The sequence below is a fragment of the Corvus hawaiiensis genome, chromosome 28 (assembly GCF_020740725.1).
Source record: "Corvus hawaiiensis isolate bCorHaw1 chromosome 28, bCorHaw1.pri.cur, whole genome shotgun sequence".
Lineage (NCBI taxonomy): Eukaryota > Metazoa > Chordata > Aves > Passeriformes > Corvidae > Corvus > Corvus hawaiiensis.
Genome location: NC_063240.1, coordinates 6,094,695 through 6,113,286, shown reverse-complemented (window position 1 = coordinate 6,113,286; position 18,592 = coordinate 6,094,695). Strand labels below are relative to the sequence as shown.

General features: G+C 50.6%; 1 protein-coding gene across 4 annotated transcripts; it reads left to right on the top strand.

The window, feature by feature from the left end:
• Positions 1-122: 122 nt before the first annotated feature.
• Positions 123-18,327, top strand: SLC25A42 (solute carrier family 25 member 42). 4 transcript variants are annotated; one of them, XM_048288265.1, is made up of 8 exons: positions 123-163; positions 7,927-8,043; positions 9,469-9,580; positions 11,418-11,443; positions 12,180-12,346; positions 13,568-13,684; positions 14,065-14,216; positions 14,964-15,386. In XM_048288265.1, exons 2-8 carry the CDS (start codon positions 7,966-7,968, stop codon positions 15,287-15,289), a joined length of 978 nt encoding a protein of 325 aa, XP_048144222.1. In that variant the 5' UTR covers positions 123-163; positions 7,927-7,965; the 3' UTR covers positions 15,290-15,386. The 4 variants fall into 4 exon arrangements, with proteins under 4 accessions (XP_048144222.1, XP_048144221.1, XP_048144224.1 ...); XM_048288264.1 differs by lacking the exon at positions 123-163 and adding an exon at positions 211-274; XM_048288267.1 differs by lacking the exon at positions 123-163 and adding an exon at positions 213-274 and having other exon boundaries at positions 15,131-18,327.
• The last annotated feature ends 265 nt before the right edge of the window (positions 18,328-18,592 follow it).

The following is an 18,592-nucleotide window of genomic DNA, read 5'->3' as shown; positions in this document are numbered from 1 at the left end:
GTCGCCTCCGCCGTCAATCCTAACCGCGCAGCCAATCTCCGCGCGCGGTCCTGCCCCCGCCGTGCCGATGGGCCGCGCCCCGGGGCGGGCCCCGCCTCCCGCGGCGCAGCGGGGGCGGCCTGGCGGCGGCGGACGCGGCCGGGGCGGACGCGGAGCGGAGCCGGTGAGTGCGCGGCACCGACCCGGACCGGCCCCGCCGCGGGCGTTGACGCGGCTCCATCGCCGTGGCGAGGCCCGGGCGGCGTTGCGTCGCTGTGGCGGCGTGAGGCGCCAGGTGACATTGCCGCGGCCTCCCGTGGGGTCACCCCGTGCCGGCCCGGCCCGGTCCGCGGGGCTCTGACGCGGCCGCCCGCGTGTCGCGGTCGGTCCGGTTAGCCCGGGAGTTCGGTGCAGCGGCGGGACCCGCCGGGGGCCTGGCTGAGCTGCGGGGGAGCGGCGCCGGCCTTGGCCGCGCTCGCCGCGGGCTGCGGCACCGCGCGGGAGGCCCGGCCCGCACTGCCCGGGCTGGGTGCGGGAGGCTGCGGGCTGCGCTCCCTGCCTGCGCTGCCTTCTTCCCTGTCTGCTCTGCCTTCCCTGTCTGCTTTCCTTACCTGTTTCCCCTGTTTCCTTGTGTTCTCTGCCTGTTTTCCCTGCCTTTCCAGCCCCTGTTTACCCCACTTTTCCTGCCTGCCCTGCTCCCACCTTGCCACCCCCCTCTGACCCTACCCTGCCACCTTTCCAGCCTGTCCCACTGCCCCCTTTCCTACCCTGCGAACCCCGGTGTCTCCTGGTGGCTGTGCCGGGCGCGTCAGGCTCCTGCTCCCTTCCCGATCCAAATGTGCGGCTCCTAACGCGAGATGTGATTTTTGTCTTGTTTGTTCCAATCGGTGAGAAGCTGAAAATAAGGCAGAGTGGTGTTTTTGTGCTGAGGGACAGATCCCAGGGGGCACAGAAGGTGTTGAACACAGATCTCTCCGTCTCCTGCCTCTCCCACCTCAGCAGAAGCAAAAACTTGCAGAACACGGGTGAACTCCCTGCTTTGCCCTCAAAGGTGGGAATGGAAGGAGCCTCTTGGCTTGGCTTTGAGTTATAATCTGAAAAGACAGATGGAAACTGCTGGAAATGCCTGTGCAGGGTCAATAAAGGCTGTTCCACCTTCCCTGCCGTGTGTGAACATGGAACTGGCTGTTCCAGCCGAGCAGTCGGTGCTGCTGACCTTAAACCTGGGCTCCCCTCGAGGCTGGAGGCGTCAGGGTTGTGTTTGTGTGTGTTGATGGTGTTTTTTCCCTGCTGGCTGATGATTTGGAGTGGGTTTGGAAGCTGCTGTCGCTTTGCTTTGGGTTCTCCTGCATCACATTTAGTGCTGTGTGTGGAGGTTTGGCTGCTCTTCCCGTGTTTTTCTGTGGTTTAGGTGGATTTTGGAGTGTTTTGGAAACATCCTGGGTTTTAAGCGACTCCAGGTTGGAGCAGAGGAGAAAAAACAGCTGAGAAAGGAGAGGCTGCAGTGAGGGTTGGTTTAATCACACCAACAACTTGTGGGTGAAGGAATTTAAAAATAATCGTGGCACTGAGTGGGTGAAACACCAGGGCTGGATTCCAGGCCCCTTTGAGCATCTTTACAGAGCTCTGGATACTCAACGTTTATTTTTGTGTCCCCCTGCAAGTCCAAATGATTGTTTAGGACCACAGATGCTGAGGAAAGGGGGCAACTGGGGCTGTCCTGGGTGTTGGATTTTGGCAGGAGTCCTCTGGCCCCGGTGGCTGCTCCAGACAAGGGAATTTGGGCCCTTGGCAACCCCGGGAGCTGCAAGAATTTCACTTTGCTTGACCTGCAGCGTCTGCCCTGCCTTGCACAGGTTCCAGGTGTGTTTGGTGTGTCAAACTTGCCTTCAGGAGGTTGCTGAAAACTCAAACCACAGCCCTGAGTGTGTGATGGGCTTGGTACAGGTCAGACAGGTTTGCTATTAGGAAAAAAAAAAACCTCAAGAACCAGGAATAATTTGGTTTTGAGTCACTTTGCTGCTACTTGGAGGAAGATTCATTTGGGTTTGTCCCTTTTCTGTGTGAAAATGATACCAATTCTTCACTCTGCAGTGCTGCCTGGGTTTTCCAGGGGATGCAGAAGGATTCCTGGTGAAGGAAATCTTTGGGAAAGAATGTTCTGTTTAGCCTTGAGTGGAAAGGTGAACTGCAATGCAAACAACTCCCTCAAGGTCGCCAAATAAATGAGGCTTGGAGGAGTTCTGTGCTTTAGTTGTGCTTTAAATCCACTTCTCCTTGTTGCTGCACAGTCAGAGATGAAGCTCTGGGTGCTGTGTTGGTGCTGTAAGGCCTGGCTTACCAGAAAATAATCAAATTTAGTGGAAATCTGCAGCATTCTGGCCAAGCAGAGGCGATGGTTAACTGTGAACCCTACCAAAATGAATGCAGAGGGAGCAGTGGGGTGGGCAAGGCTCCAGGCAGGGTGGAAAGCATTTCCCTGAGGAAATGGCACTTCCTTGGCACACTTGTGGCTCGTTCTGCTTCACCATGGAAGGTTTGAATTCTTCCTTTTCCTTTTTTTCTTTTGTTTTTAGAGGCAATTTAAACTGCTGGGGGTGAGGGGGGGGGAGGTTTAGAGCAGTTATTGTAATTACTCATTATGTGCTGAAGTAGTTCCTGGCAAAGTTGTATTGACTGAGGGCTGCTTCTATTCCAGATAATCCCATGGAAAAAAAAAATAAAAAATCCCTCTGTGCTGGGATTTGTCTCTTTGGGGACCTCCTGTGTGGCTTTGGTGACATCCAGGCCAGTGCATGCAGGACCTGCTGATGGGGAAAGCATGAGTTTAGAATATTTTATTGCCATTTCTTTAGGATATTTCCTCGGAGAAACAACTTTTGAGCTCGTGGAGGGGTTTTGGGGTCGCTTTTCCTTCTGAAGGACGGGAATTGTTCCCTGGCGCGTGGAGAGGCCCCTGCTCGAGGAGCTGTGCCCTCCCTGAGATAAAGCTGCTTTCTGTCTTGCAGATAAGAGCTGGTCTTCGGTTTGTGGCCGTGGCTAACACAGCTGAGGTGTTCCCAGCAAAGCAGCTGAAGAATGGAGCTCTGTTTTCCCTTGCCAAGATTCCCTCTGTTCCTTCCCAGCTCCCTCCAGCGCACTTGGAATAATCAGCTGCCTCTGGGAGCTGAGCTGTGGGCTTTAACCATTTCCCAGTGGCCCTAATTCAGGGCAGAGCCTCTAAAACCACGCCAGAAACTGGGATTTTTAGCCTCAGTTTTATTGGGGGGCCTGAGTTCCATCAGGGAGGGAGGCAGGAACAGCTTTTATTTGTATTCGACAGCAAAGGGAGCACATAAAAAACTTAAACTCTTCCAGATATTGTAATTTAGGGATTCTTTTAGGCAATGATTCCTTCAAATAGTCCTAACACTTCCTGGCCAGGCCTTGGAGGGAGAAAGAGCCCTGGACTGTTCCCAGCTCATGCTTTGGGGTGGGATTTGTGCGCAGCGAGGTGGAAGTGACTGAGGAGAGCTGGGGCCGCAGGGTTGATTTTTAACAGCCTAATCAAACTGGAAGGCAGAGAGGGACCTCAAGGGGAGAGTTCATCCCGTTCTGAGCATTCCAGCCCTTTTTTTCCCCGTGATTTCCAGTGATTTTCCGGGCTGCTTTTGCTCCGAGGCTGCAGTGATCGAAGCTCTTAGCACATCTCCCCCTCTGTCAGCCTCGAGTGCTCAGCTGAGCAATGATTGAAGGGAACCGAACAGGAGCAACTTCCCCGGCTGCTGGGGCACCTCAGCCTGCCCGGGAGAGGGGTGAAAATTCCTGCAGGAGCTTCCCTGGGTTTTGTTCCTTCCTAATTTCATCCCGTGCTTTCATCAGCGCCGTTAATGGCATCATAAAGGCAAAGGAGGGAGGAGAACTGAGGGGAGCTGGTGAGTGTGAGTGGAGCTGTAAAAGGGATTTTACCCGAGTTAAATTGGAATTGTGGCTTCATCCACATCTGTATCAGTGGAATTTTCTTGTTGTAATTCCCAGTTACGGAATTAAAAAGTCCTTTACTTTTCTCTCTCCATCTCTTCTCTCCTCAGACTAAATTCCTTCTGTTCATCTTTGAATACACTGAATTTTATGGGCGTCAAGTCCCAGCTTTGCCATTCCCTGTCTGGGCCGTTCCTGTGCTCCTCCAAACTATTTTTCATAATTCCTGCTGGGGTTGTCCAGGGAAAAAAGCAAATATTTCTCAGCAAATAGGGGCTGTTTGCTTTGCAGCTTGTCTGTCCCTGCTGGGGGCAGGAGAATGGGAATTCTTTCAGAACTCCCAGGGGTTTGGGACAGGTCTGAATTCCACAGAACATCCCTGATTCCTGAAAAACATGATTTTTTTCAGGTGGGAAAAGACCTTTAGGATCAAGTCCATATCACCAAGTGCCACATCCCCACTGCTGTTAAATCCCTCCAGGAATGGGGACTCCACCACTGCCCTGCCAACCTTTTCCATGAAGAAATTTTCCCTAAAATCCAACCTAAACCTCCCCTGGCACAAGCTGAGGCTGTTCCCTCTTGTCCTGTCCCTTGTGGCCTGGGAGCAGAGCCCGACCCCCACCTGGCTCCAGCCTCCTTTCCTGGAATCCTGGAATGGTTTGGGTTGGAAAGGCCTTAAAAATCCTCCAATTCTGCCCTTTCCCCCACATTTTGGATCTCTTCTTCCTGCTGGAATTTGCTGATGATCTGCCCTGGGAAAGCAGAGCTGGCAAAATACAGAAAAGAGGAATTGCAGGCAGGTTGTGAAGCCAAACTTTTCCATTAAAATTTAATTTGGAGTTATAGAATTGCTGGATAATCCCCCAAACCTTCAGCATCATTTTGAGTTCTTTTAATTTTGCTTTGTTTTTAATTACTCCCATCCCAATTTGTGTTTATTTCTTATTTGAGATGCTGCTCCCTGGAACTCATTGGCCCTTCTGCTGAACAATTAATGATTTTAATTAATTTCAGCTATGCCAGAGAAGGAGCTTCCCTATTTTCCCATCTTGGGGAATAATCTTTAATCCGTGGCCGAGTTCCACGTTACTCATCAACCCTTAACTCCCAAACTCGCCTTTTCCAGCGATTTTCCCTCTTTATTCCTCAGGGAATGCTTTGCTCTGCAACCCTGAGGAGTTCAGGATCCAGATGTGTGACAGGGACTTGTGTAACTCCTATAAAAATAACCCAGGAGTGGGTTAGGAAAAAAACACATTTAATCCCCAGCTTGGTTTTGGGTTTGGGTTTTTTTTCTGGCTTTGTAAACACAAGGAATGACTGTGTGGGGAGAGATCCAAAATACAGGGATTTAACACAAATATCCAGCTGTTCCTCGTGGCTTTTACTGGGTTACTTAATAAGCGAGTCAGGTTGATGGAGATGCAAAGTAATGGCTGGTTTTTAATGGCCAAACTTGAAATTTGTGCTAAATTTTAAGATAGTCTTTGTTGTCTGTGGCTCCAGTGTGAATTATTGGTCAAAATAACCCCCTGACATCAGAATCCAGCCCGAGTCCAAAATAAAATCCAGCTTTGAGGCGAGCAAAGGGGAATATAAATAATAAATAAATGCTATTTTTACATTTGAGCCTCAGCATGTTCAGGGCAGATTTGATGTGTAAAACTGAGCATATAAACAGGTGTTTGTAGGCTCAGGGCAGTGGGCACTAAAAATAAAAAAGGGATGTGTCTGGGTAGGATAAAAGGGAATATTGTGGAGTAAATGAATCTCATCTTTATGCAGAAATAAGTCCAGCCTTAATAAAATCACTTTAATTTGACAAATTTCCTTCCAGGCTTCTCTTTCTCAATAGTCTTTCAAAATTATATTTTGAAAGAAAGTTGCATTTTGCATTGCCAAGCCCTTTAGCACAATTTCTATTTTTGGGGGGGAAGGAGGGTTATTTTTGGCAGAGATAAATCTGATATTGTGACCTACATTCCTTTATTCCAGGCAGGGGAGGGATAATATCTCCACCTGTGATTTCCTTCATGCTTTGACTGAAAGGGAATTTTACAATGCATTTTTCCAGGCCTGTGAGATAAGGGGGAATGAGAAGGGAAGGAAATGACTGCAGGTAGTAATTAGAAATAATTAACTGTGTTCTTCAAGTGCAAAATAATTATGGATCATCTCTGCTCTTGATCCTTGTGGGAGTTTCTGTTCGCTTGCTCTGACGTGAGGGAACTTTTCTGGTAGTGCTGTTCAGGTCATGTCAGGTGTTCTGTCCCATGAAAACCTGGAGTTATCCCTCCCTGAGTTTCCAAAACACCCTCAGGAGTTGGGAATCCGTGGATTTGTGTCTTCCCAAAGCTCTGGGAAGTGAGGAGAAGTTTTGGGGTGACTGAATTGGGACCTTGAGGGCCTGAAGGGGGCAACAAAAAAGATGGAGAGAGGCGATTTCCAAGGGCCTGGAGTGCCAGGACAAGGGGGGAATGGCTTCAAACTGACACAGGGCAGGGATAGGTGGGATACTGGGAAGGAATTTGGGATGGAATTCCCAGAGAAGCTGTGGCCTCCCCATCCCTGGAAGTGCCCAAGGCCGGGTTGGAGCAACCTGAGGATGGTGGAAGGTGTGGGGTGGGATGAGATGATCCTAAAAGTTCTTCCCAACCCAAACCATCCCAGACTTCTGTGATGATTAAAGATCCCCAGGTGTGTTTGTCCCCCTCTGGAGCGAGGATGAGGCTCCTCCATCCCAAATTGGTCACGCCCGAGTTCAGCCAAGGCTGAGCCGTCTCCGCTTTGTGTTCAAAATCTGCTGCAAGCCAGGCCTGGGAAATGAGGGCTGGCACTAATTTATGAGGGGAAAAAAAATAGGTCAGCAAGTCTGAAAGGTGCTGACAGGCATAAAGTACCTGAGATTGTTAAAAAAAGGGGGGAAAAGAGGCTGGGAATGAGGCTTTTTTTTCCAAGTAAAGCGAAATGTTGTACCCAAGGTTTCACAGGCATCAGAGGGAGCAGGAGGGAAGGAACTGCTGGAGGCAAGAGCTGCCCGAATTCAGGAATTCTCTTTTCCTAAGGGCACGTTCCTTGAGAGGAACCTTCCAAAATGGGGCTGTTGGAGCAGCTTTGTGGCTTGGAAAAGCGATTTCTGTGGTTGCACAGCTGCTTTGTGAGCAGCTCCAGGGCCACCTCCCGGTGCCACCTCGGGGTTTTCACGGCAGCGATTCCAGTTCTGAATCTTCCAGGCTGAAAAAGCTGCAGCGTAAAAGGCTAAAAAAAGTGAATTATTCTGTTTAAGTAGAATTATTCCTTCATCCACATGCTGCAGCCAAGGTCAGGCTGACCTTTCGTCTCGTGGGGTGGGTTTGGGACATCTCAGAGCAGGAAAAACCTGTGCAAGCCACCCCCTTCCACCACTCTGGGAGGAAAGGGAGTCCTGAAACCACCAGATCAAATCCCAGAATGGCCTTTGTGGCACGTGTGAGGCACTGGATCCCTCTCTTCCCAAAAATAACCTCCACTTGCTCATGGCAGGCTTTGGGGACTCGCTCCTGGGACTATTTTTTCCCCCTTTTCCAGAGGGTTTTAAATTTTCACCTTCCTTCTCCAGTTTCTCGTTGCTCAGCAGTCCCAAGGAGCCATCAAAATTCTCTTTGGGAAAGGGCAAGGCAGGATCTGCTGCTTTTCCCTGGAAATTACGGATATTTTGGTGTTTTATTGCAGCTGAGTTCCTTGTGGGGTGAGAAGCGTGGATATGAATGGCACAGTTTTTATCTGGCACCAAAGTACTTCCCCCCTCCCCCCAAAAAAATACATTTACTCCTTAAAGGAAGGAAATGGCACCAGGATCCTGGAAATGCCCCTTTTCTGGGAATTGGGAGAGGGTTTTCCTACTGAAAATGGCCCTGGGAGTGGGTCACGCCCCCTCCCTGTGCTTTATCACCTGGATATTTCCACCTTTTGACACTTTTTCCTTTGGTTTTGGGTTCCATTTAGGAGCTGTAGCTCTTCTGCCCCTGTGGAAGCGTGACTGGTATGGGTAATGGTGTGAGAGAAGGTCCAGTGGAATTCCAGAGGGATGTGGAGCCCGTCACGGCCCGAATTCCGGCAGAGGTGAGAGCAGGAGCTGGGCTGGGAATCCAAAGCAGCTCCAGGGAGGGAATTCTGCCCCACTCAGGTGAGATCCCACCTGGAATTCTGCATCCAGAAGGATGTGGAGCTGTTGGAGCGAGTCCAGAGGAGGCACCAGGATGCTCAGAGGGATGGAGCAGCTCTGCTGTGGGGAAAGCCTGGGAAAATCGGGATTGTCCAGCCTGGAAAAGCTCCAGGGTGACCTAATTGTGACCTTGCAGTGCCTGAAGGAGCCACGAGAAACGTGGAGAGAGACTTTGGACAAGGGATGGAGGGACAGGACACAGGGAATGGATTCAAACTGGCAGAGGGGGCAGGGTTGGATGGGATATTGGGAAGGGATTCCTCCCTGTGAGGGTGTGGAGGGGCTGGGATGGAATTCCCAGAGAAGCCGTGGCTGCCTCATCCCCTGGAAGTGTCCCAGGCCAGGTTGGAGCAGCCTGGGATGGTGGAAGGTGTCCCTGCCCATGGAATGGGATGAGTTTTAAGTCCTTCCAACCCAAACCAGTCTGGGATTTGAGCTCTGGACTCCTAAAAGCCGCAGTGCTTGTGTAATCCATGGAATGGGACCCTCTGAGCGGATCCAAGCATTCCCATCCCCTTGGGAAGAGGTTGGGCATTCCCAGCTGACAGGCAGGGCACTTCTGTGCCCAGGGTTAAGTGGCAGAGCTGCACCAGGGCCACCAATCCATGTTTCCCTGCTCCCAGGCTCATTGGAATCTCTGGAAAAGGAGGTGATGCCGAACCTTGCTCTGGTTTTGCCTAAATCTGGGGCTGAAGTTCACCTTTGCTTGGCTGCCCTTGCACCAAGGCACAGCTTGGGAGGGGGAATTGAGCTGATCCAGGGGTTTTGGCCATAAACATTAACTTTGGAGTTGGGAAACCACCTGAAAACAAGGGAAATGTTAACTCCTCTCGTCCACAAAGTGTCAAAAGTTCACACATCAAGCCTGGACTTGTCCTCACTCCAGAACCTCCACGGGGTTGGATTTTGTGGCATTTATTTGCTCTTTGTGGGAGAAAAATGCTGATTTTGTAAATCTGAGCTGTGGCAGGAATGCCAAGAATAAAATCCCTCCCATTTCACCCATCAGAGGGGGGAAACTGCCTGGTTTTATCCTCAGGAGCTTGGAAATGATGTGGGAATAGGGCTTGGGTGCTTCTCTTCCAGAAACTTCCCTTCTGTCCATGGGGAGGGAGAAAAAAGAGAAATAATAGGGAGAAAACAGCACATGCATGAGGAATTCTTGGAATTTTTCCTCATGATCCAACCGGGAATTCACTGTGCTAGAAACCTAGTGAAACATTTTAACCTAAATCCTGGCCACGGGGTGAAAGCTGCAGCAAAGGTGAAATATTATTCCTTGTGGGGTTGCCTTTGTCCCACTTATTCCATGCTTTTTCCAGGATAACCAGGAGAAGAAGAAAGTGCTGAACTCCCTGATGTCTGGGGCTCTGGCTGGGGCTGTGGCTAAAACTGCAGTGGCTCCTCTGGACAGGACAAAAATCATGTTCCAAGGTGAGTCCCGTGGGCTTTTCCCGAATTGTTTTTACTTTGAGCTTCTGATCTGCTCATCCAGCTCGTTTTCCAGGAGTGTGAGGAGATGTGGAGACACTGGGAAGAGAGAATTGGGCTGTGGGAGTTCCCTGCTGAAGGCTGGATGCCCAAATTGTGTCAACTCTCCCCAAAATCGGGAGGCAAAAGGCACTGGAGCTGCTGCCTCCCTGGGTGTGTGTCCTCTGGAACCCCTAAATTGTAGCAGAAAAGGAAATTCCTCTGACTGGAATAGAGAATTTCCATGTGTTTAGCAGGATTTGGGGATTTTGGGATCTTTTGCAGTGCAGGGACTGTCAGCTCCACCAGTTATCCCAAAGGGAGCAGCACAGGCCTTTAATTCATTGGACGTTGGGGAAAGCCAAGAATTTTAAATCTGGTGACGTCCTGGATTAACTGAATGGGGCTCCATCTAATCCCTGGCTGACATTTAATTTAGAATTGATTTTCACTCACGTGATTTTCATTCCGGGCAGAGCAAGGAGCTCTGGAATTGCTGGGATATGGATCAGGGAGCCAAATAAATCCTGCGCTGGGATTGCCACTTGGACCGGAATTTTTGGGTTTTCCCACCAAAAACACAAACCCAGGTTCATCTCAGGCTGGAAATATCAGGAGCAAGGATGAGAGGGAAGCCACAGAGTTGGGGTGAGCCAGCAGCTGACCGAGGGAATCGCCTGGAGTTTGGACAGGCCACATTCCTAAAAATCCCTGTTTGCTTTGGCCCATCCAAGTGGCTGGAAAGGATGGGATTAAAATGTTCCAATTGGAGCAATTTCTTGGGATCTGATGGATTTTTTGGGTTCTTGCTGTCTTAAAGGGTTTTATTCCCTGTCTTGTGAAGAAGGAAAGCACCTCTGGATCATCAAAGTGATCCCTTGAATTAAAAACTGGGGAATGGGGCTTGGAGCAGCCTGAGATAGTGGAAAATATCCATGGCAGAGGGATGGAACTGGATGAGTTTTCCCAACCCAAACCATCCCACAATAAATTTCGCTGTGGCAGAGGGAGAAAACCTTTTAAAAGAATAAAACCACCTCAATAACCAGCGGCAGTGGTTTTATTCCTTAAAAAAAAAAAAAAAAATCCAAATAAAAGTGTTGAGTTGCACAGAGGAGCAGCAGTGGGGAAAATGGATTTGCATGGGATTGTTGGATACACTTGAGAGGCTCCCAGGTCTCAGATGAGCGAGGAGGAAGCTGCAGCAGCCCCTTAATTGGAGCCACATTTCATTAGAGGTTTCCAGGCAGGGTTTTCCTTTCCCTGCTGCAAAGCAGAGCTGCCAAACAAATCCTGCTTCCCGAGGCCTCGTGGATTCCACGGATAAGGAGGTGCTGTCACTTTGGATAGATGCAAGGGAAGGAAAAAAACAGGGAGTTCATTTGAGTTTTGCTCGGATGGAGCTGCTCTTGCGTGGAGCTTCGCTTGCTCCTCGCTGGATTCTGGAATTAGGCTGGGATCTGGGCATGGAAATGCTCTGAAAAATAAGTGAACGGTGCAGTTTTGATGTTTTTCCTTAATTAAAATTTTTTTTTATTTATTCATTTATTCCACACAATCTGAATTTTCCTAACAGGCAGTGGGGAAAAAAAATGGGCTTTTGTGCTAAATTATGGGAGCATTTACCAGTGGAAAGTGTTTATAATAAAGAATCTCTGTTTCCTCTTGCATTCATTCTTTTCCTTCTATTTTTATCCCTTCAGCCAAAACACCTGTGTAGTTTATTTAGGGATTCATGGATCAAAAATTTATTTTTATGTCTTGCAAGCCCTAATGTTCTTTCTTTTTTTTTTCTTTTTAGTGTCTTCAAAAAGATTTTCTGCCAAGGTGAGGTGATGTCTGTCTGCTGTTGCCCTGAAGTGTTTGATTAATCTTTTGTTGGCCTTTATTTCACTTTTTTGGGGATTTATCAGCAGCATTCTGTGAAAACACAGAGGGAAAGACTGGGAATGGTGTTGTTAATTATAGGATTAATTAGGACAGTGGTTATTGGGGGGGTTCAAACTCCAGGTTGTACCTGTGACATGACAAGAAATGTGACATCACTCAGGGCTTTGGTTTTTAGGACCTTTCCTGGTGATTTTGGGACCATTTCTAGTGCTTGTTTGCTTCCCCCAACCACACAGGAGTCATTCCAGCCTTTATAGGGAATTAAATCTGGGAGCTGATCCCTCTCGTGGCTTTCTGAGTGGTTTTTCCCTGTGAATTCCAGCTTTTCCCCGTGTGCCATGCCCATGTGTGTGCAATCTAAATGTTCCTGCCCAGCCCTGAGGGGATGAATTTGGGTTTGGGAAGGGGTTTTGTGCAAACTGTGCCTTCCCTCAGAGGGAAAACAAGGCAGGCTGGGATCTAAACCTTCTCCCTGCCTTTGGCTTTAACATGGATGCGATGGAGCCTCCCCAGAGGATCCGGGATTGCCACATCAGCTCCCTGGGAACGGGGGACTGGGAGAGGTTAAGCTGTGGGGTCACCTCCTTCCCCTGCATTCCCGTTATCCCTGTGTCCCTGCCTGACCCTTGCCCTGTTCCCCGCAGGAAGCTCACGGGCTGATTTATCCCTGCAGGAAGCGTACAGGCTGATTTATCACACCTACCTCAACGAGGGCTTCTGGAGCCTCTGGAGAGGGAATTCCGCCACCATGGTCCGGGTGATCCCCTACGCCGCCATCCAGTTCTGCGCCCACGAGGAGTACAAGCAGATCCTGGGGAATTACTACGGATTTCAGGGAAAGTAAGAGGCAGCAGGGCTCGGGATGCTGCTGGGATCCTTGGATCCTGGAGGGTGGAGCAGAGGCTGGAGGGGGGAAGCTCTGAGGGGGAGGCTCCAAGATGGAAGCTGTGAGGGGGAAGCTCTGAGGTGGAAGCTCCAAGGGGAAGCTGTGAGGGGAAGCTCCAAGATGGAAGCTGTGAGGGGGAAGCTTTACTGGGAAGCTCAAGGGGGAAGCTCCAAGATGGAAGCTGTGAGGGGAAGCTCCAAGATGGAAGCTCCAAGGGGAAGCTCTGAGGTGGAAGCTGTGAGGGGAAGCTCTGAGGTGGAAGCTCCAAGATGGAAGCTGTGAGGGGAAGCTCGAGGGGGAAGCTGTGAGATGGAAGCTCCACGGGGAAGCTCTGAGGTGAAAGCTCCAAGATGGAAGCTGTGAGGGGAAGCTCTGAGGTGGAAGCTCCAAGATGGAAGCTCCGAGGGGGAAGCTCCGAGGGGGAAGCTGTGAGGGGGAAGCTCCAAGATGGAAGCTGTGAGGGGGAAGCTGTGAGGGGGAAGCTGTGAGGGGGAAGCTGTGAGGTGGAAGCTCTGAGGTGGAAGCTCTGAGGTGGAAGCTGTGAGGGGAAGCTCTGAGGTGGAAGCTCTGAGGTGGAAGCTCTGAGGGGAAGCTCTGAGGTGGAAGCTGTGAGGGGAAGCTCTGAGGTGAAAGCTCCAAGATGGAAGCTGTGAGGGGAAGCTCCAAGGTGGAAGCTGTGAGATGGAAGCTCCACGGGGAAGCTCTGAGGTGAAAGCTCCAAGATGGAAGCTGTGAGGTGGAAGCTCCGAGGGGGAAGCTGTGAGGTGGAAGCTCTGATGGGGAAGCTTCAAGATGGAAGCTCCAAGGTGGAAGCTCTGGGGGGGCAGCTCCGAGTGCCAGCCCCTCTTGGGATGGGGTTTTAGGGGCCAAGGGAAGGGCAGATTTTGTGACGACACAACCCTGTCGTGTCCAGGCGTGAGCAAGAAGTGGCCTGGATGTGGAACGAGCAATTCCCAGCACCAGCAATGGACAGGCAAAACAAAGAGCAGGAGAAGCAGCAGGCTCCAGCCTCGCCCTGAGCCTCTTCTCCCCATGGATTTTCCCTGTGGGATGGCTGGGAAAGCCCAGCAGGCAGGGCAGGGAGTGGGGAGCAGGCAGAGCAGAGCCATTCCCAGCAGCCGGGTGGGATTTGCAGCTGCAGGTGACGTTTGGTCTCTTCTCTCCCCTCACTTCAGGGCGCTGACGCCTTTCCCTCGCTTCATTGCCGGCTCCCTGGCTGGCACCACGGCTGCCATGGTCACCTATCCCCTGGACATGGTCCGTGCCCGCATGGCTGTCACACCCAAGGAGATGTAAGTGCCTCATGCACAACTTTTTTAGGGTTTTAATAAGGTCACGTGGCTTTATTCCCATTTTCTGGGTCACTTCTTGCTGGGAGCCTTTGGTGGAATAAAGCCCTGGGGTCTGAGCAGTGATGCAGTGAGCAGAGGCGTGAATGTGGGAGGAGATGGATACTGGGAGACCAGTTTAGGAGGCCAGCTGGATCCGGGAAGATCCAAGAGACAGCACAGCAGGGCTGTGGGAGAGCTGCTCCCTCGGGTGAAATCCCCTCTGAGCTGCCTGATGAGCTCAGAGCCGAATTAATTAACAGTTAATCCATCAGGAAGCCCTGCTGGGAATATCCCAGCCGCTCACCAGCGCAGGTCTGCTTTCCCCGTTGTCCTCACGCCAGGTACAGCAGCATTGTCCACGTCTTCATCCGGATATCCCGGGAGGAGGGGCTGAAAACCTTGTACAGGGGCTTCACACCGACCATCCTGGGGGTCATCCCCTATGCTGGCCTCAGTTTCTTCACCTACGAGACGCTGAAGAAAGTCCACGCAGGTAAATCAGGGCAAATGCTGCAGGTTTTGGGGCCAGCTCCAGGGGTTTGGATGGAGGGGTCAGAGTGCTTTTCCTTGGGAAAAGCAACGCTCTGGAGTCTGTCCAGCTCTGGATGATGAGCAGGGAAAGCTACAGGAAGGCTGTGCCTGTCCTGTGGAGGAACAAGGTGGGATTCCCAGGTGGAGAAGGAGTTGGTCCATGCACCAGGTTGGGAGCAAAACCCCGGGAGCTGTACCTGTGATGTGTCAGTAAATGGGACATCTTTCAGGGCTTTGTTTCTGGGGACCTTTTCTAGTGATTTTGGGGACCTTTTCTAGTGATTTTGGGGACCATATCTAGTGATTTGGGGACCTTTAGTGATTTTGGGACATTTCTTTGTGATTTGGGGGCCTTTTCTAGTGATTTTGGGGACCTTTTCTAGTGATTTTGGGGACCTTTTCTAGTGATTTGGGGACCTTTTGTAGTGATTTGGGGACCTTCAGTGATTTTGGGATATTTCCTTGTGATTTGGGGACCTTTTCTAGTGATTTTGGGACCATTTCTAACGATTTTACTTGGGAGTGCAACCTGGGGAGCAAAGCTTGGGCAGCAAAACCTCAGGAATAAAACTCAGGCAACAAAACCTCGCGAGCTCCAACTCGGGCAGCGCAACCTGTGGAACAAAACCTCCGGCTCTACACCCGCTCACCCTTAATTACGTGTTAATTCCAAGGAGTTCCCACCTCTGTGCCCCTCTCTGTCCCCCAGAGCACAGCGGGAAGGCGCAGCCCTCGCCCCCGGAGCGGCTGCTGTTCGGGGCGTGCGCCGGCCTCATCGGGCAGTCGGCCTCGTACCCGCTGGACGTGGTGCGGCGCCGCATGCAGACGGCCGGCGTGCTGGGCCACACCTACAGCTCCATCCTGCTCACCATGCAGGAGATCGTCAGGGAGGAGGGACTCATCAGGGGCCTGTACAAAGGGCTCAGCATGAACTGGGTCAAGGGCCCCATCGCCGTGGGGATCAGCTTCACCACCTTCGACCTGACACAGATCCTGCTCCGGAAACTGCAGCACGGCCCCGGCCTGGAGAGGTAGTGGCTTCATCCCCACATGTAGAAAGAGCAATTAATTCCCTGGCCTCTCACGTGCTCCTGCAGCTGAGAACTCGCCCATCTTGTTGGGTTTGGTGGGTTTTTTTTCCTGTTGTTCCTGGATTTTTTGTTTTTTTTCCCCCTTTCTAATTTGGAAGCCTTGACCTGAAGCTAACTGTTCCCTAAGCAAAAATTCCCGATCCTGCAGAGCTGAGTCCTCCAAAGCAGCTGCCTCACCCTTCTGATGGACTCTGCCCCCAGGAGTGGAGCCTCCCCACCCCACCTGTGCTGCTCCTGGCTCCTCACCTGGCTCTCGGCGGGCAGATGGAAGCGGTGGATGGTGACAGAGGGGGCTCGGAGCTGCTGGCAGTGAACCCCTGGATCTGGGAAGTGGCAGTTCTGTAGCTCCGTGGGGTAGCTGGAGGCAGTCTGCCAAGTGCAATATTCCAGTGTAGTCTGTAGGGAATTCCAGATTCCTCTGGCCTGTGAAGGCAGGGCAGGGCAGGCCCAGGACACTGCGCTTGTTCCGAAAGCTGAATGTTCTCTCTGGCTGGGAATGCTGCCTTTTTTTTCCATTTATTTTCTCATTTTTGTGTTGAGCTGCATCACTGTCCCTCGTTTGTGGTGTCCCTCTGAGATTACCAAAGACTGGAGGCAGCAGGGGAGGGGAGTCCTGAGCCCTTTATAAACGAAATTCTCCTGCGTGTGTTGTCAGTGTTGCCGAGCAAGGGCTGTGCCTGGATTCCCAACCTGGCTCTGCCCCAGCTGCGTTTGTGTTTTCCTTCTGTGCTGTCCTACCCTGGAGAGGCAGCGTTTTCCAGGGGTGGTGTGGATGCACTGAGGAAGGAGGTGTTACAGCCTTCACATCCCATTTGTTTTATTCAGTATTATCACTGCTCTATGCACCGTGTGAGAACAAATCCTGCTGCAGCCTGGGCTGTCCCAAAAACCAGCTGTCCCTGGGAGCTGATCCCAGCTCCTGGCCCTGCTCCTGGACATCCTGGTTGTCCTTTTTGGTACCTGCTGTGTAGGTTGTGTCACCTCTGTTCGTTAACTCATCCCCTCAGCTTTTTAATCCCTAAAATTCCTCTTGGGATTTAACCCTTCCTTGGGCACCATGGCATTGACCCTACTGTGCCAATCACTTCCAGCTGGAATTTGACAACGAGAAGAACCTCTTGGTGTTTCTGTTTCAAATCAGTTTTCAGGGAAATGGAGATTTTTGGCGGGGGGGGTTGGGGATGATCCATCCCTGTGTTAAATTTGGAGTGCAGAGCAGACTTCTGACTCCTCTGATGATCACATGACACAAACCAAGGTGAAAAATCCCTTTCCCAGAGAGTCCATAATGTATAAAAAGATAAAAAGATTTAATTTAAATCCTGTCCTTTCCTGGTTGTTTCATATTTTGGCTGTTGTAGCCAGATGGGATTAATGGGAATGGAGGGAATTGCACAAGGGGTAGGAGCAGCCTTCTCCTTTCTTTTGTCTTTGCACTCGTTCTTTGGAGCACAAACCTGCTCCTGATGCCAAATATTTCCTTAGGAATCAATCCCAGGGAATGTGGGAATGGCACAGAGCCAGCACTGAAGTGTTGACACACAAATTATTCCCAGAGCTGGGATGGGGCAGCCTGGAACTGGGATTAACCTCGGGAATTCTGCCCCCGAGCCCAGCAGGGGTGGTTTCCACTGGGACACACTCCCTGATTTACCTGGGAATTAAAGATCTGTGGGGTTTGGGAAGGTGATGGCCATGAATTCTGTGGGGGTTTTTTGGCTGCTGGAAAAGGCTCAGCTCTGCTTTCCCTTTGTTCAGCCCCGTGCGAGAGCCCTGATTTCTTTTCTCCAATGGAGAAGCCGATTATCCTGCTCTTGTCCTGATCCAGAGGAATTCCCTGGCAGTTCGAGGAGCGCCAGCAGGTCCTGTGTGTTCACCCTGCCATTCCCACCTTGCCAGGCTAAGAGAAGTTGTTCCCTAATTAGCAGCTGCACCTGATTTAAATTCAGTGGAGTTTCAGCCAATTTTCCCCCAAGTTTTGCAGGCTGGGTGTTTGTGCAGAGGCAGATCTTTGAATTCAGCCTGTGATGGTTTTGGTGCTTTTGTTTCTCAGAGTGTGTTGCTGCTTTGGGTTGGTTGAAAAAGCTTTTTTTCCCCCTTTTTTTCTTTTTTTTTTTCCTTCTGATTTGAATGTAGAAAAGGGGAAATGGAGTGTTCCCTTCCCTTCTCTCCTTCCCCCCATGGATTCAGACACGTTCCAGATCTTTTTCTGAGGTGTGCTGGCCAGGAAGAGCTCTGAGAAAGGAAACAAAACAGGAACGTTCTCCTTTTTTTTCCTTCCCTGCAATTCCCTCATTTTGCATTTTATTCCTCTCTAATTTGATTTCCCACTCACCTTCCTCACAGATCCTTAACACATCACCACCAAATTTGTGCTTTTTCTTTTCTTTTCCTCTCCCTCCCCCTGCTTCTTCCTGCACCTTGAGCCCCGCACTGGCACTTCGAGAAAACCAGGTCCAAAAAAAACGCACCCAAAATGTCAAAATTGCAGCTTTTTAGCGACGCCCAAACAGCCCAAACCACATTTTCTCCTCACAGCCTGGATGCTCCAGGAATTTCAGGCACCATGGGATGGTTTGAGGAAGTTTCCTGAGCTCCTTGTCTGGTTTGGCATCTTCACTTTGTACCTTGTAGGGGTTGATTCCTCCCTCTTTTCTTTCTCCCTCTTTTCTTTCTCTCTCTTTTCTTTCTCCCTCTTTTCTTTCTCCCTCTTTTCTCCCCAAAAATGCCATGAGCTGCAGGGTGTCCCAGCACTGGTTACTGCCTGTGTGGTCTATGCATTTATTAATTAGCACAAACACTGTTAATTGCCTTTTTGTGTCCTCACCATCGATGCGTGTGCGTGTGTCGATTTTGACGGCTTTTCTTGGATCTGGAGTTCTATTTTATTGCAGTGAAGACACTTTGTTATATAATGTTTATATATTTTAAGATTTGTGCCAAGAGAGGATGTATATTTAATAAAAAATATGATTGACTTTCCGGCTCGCCACGGGTGGCTCCTGTTCTGAGGCCTGGAACACCCTGGGGGGGATTTTTGAGGGGTTTTTGAAGGTTTGTGAGGAAATTTTTGAGGGGTTTTGAGGGTTATTTTGGGGGTTGTGAGGGGTTTTTTGGGTGGTTATGAGGTGTTTTTTGAGGGGTTATGAGCTGATTTTTGAGGGGGTTTTTGAGGGGTTGTGAGGGGTTTTTTGAGGGGTTATGAGCTGGTTTTTGGAGGGGGTTTTGAGGGGTTGTGAGGGGTTTT

Bases quoted from the DNA above. Each gene is read 5' to 3' on its own strand.
- SLC25A42 (XM_048288265.1), top strand. From the start codon at position 7,966: ATGGGTAATGGTGTGAGAGAAGGTCCAGTGGAATTCCAGAGGGATGTG. The intron at 12,347-13,567 runs GTAAGAGGCAGC...CCCTCACTTCAG, and splicing joins TACTACGGATTTCAGGGAAA to GGCGCTGACGCCTTTCCCTC. The intron at 13,685-14,064 runs GTAAGTGCCTCA...TCCTCACGCCAG, and splicing joins GCTGTCACACCCAAGGAGAT to GTACAGCAGCATTGTCCACG.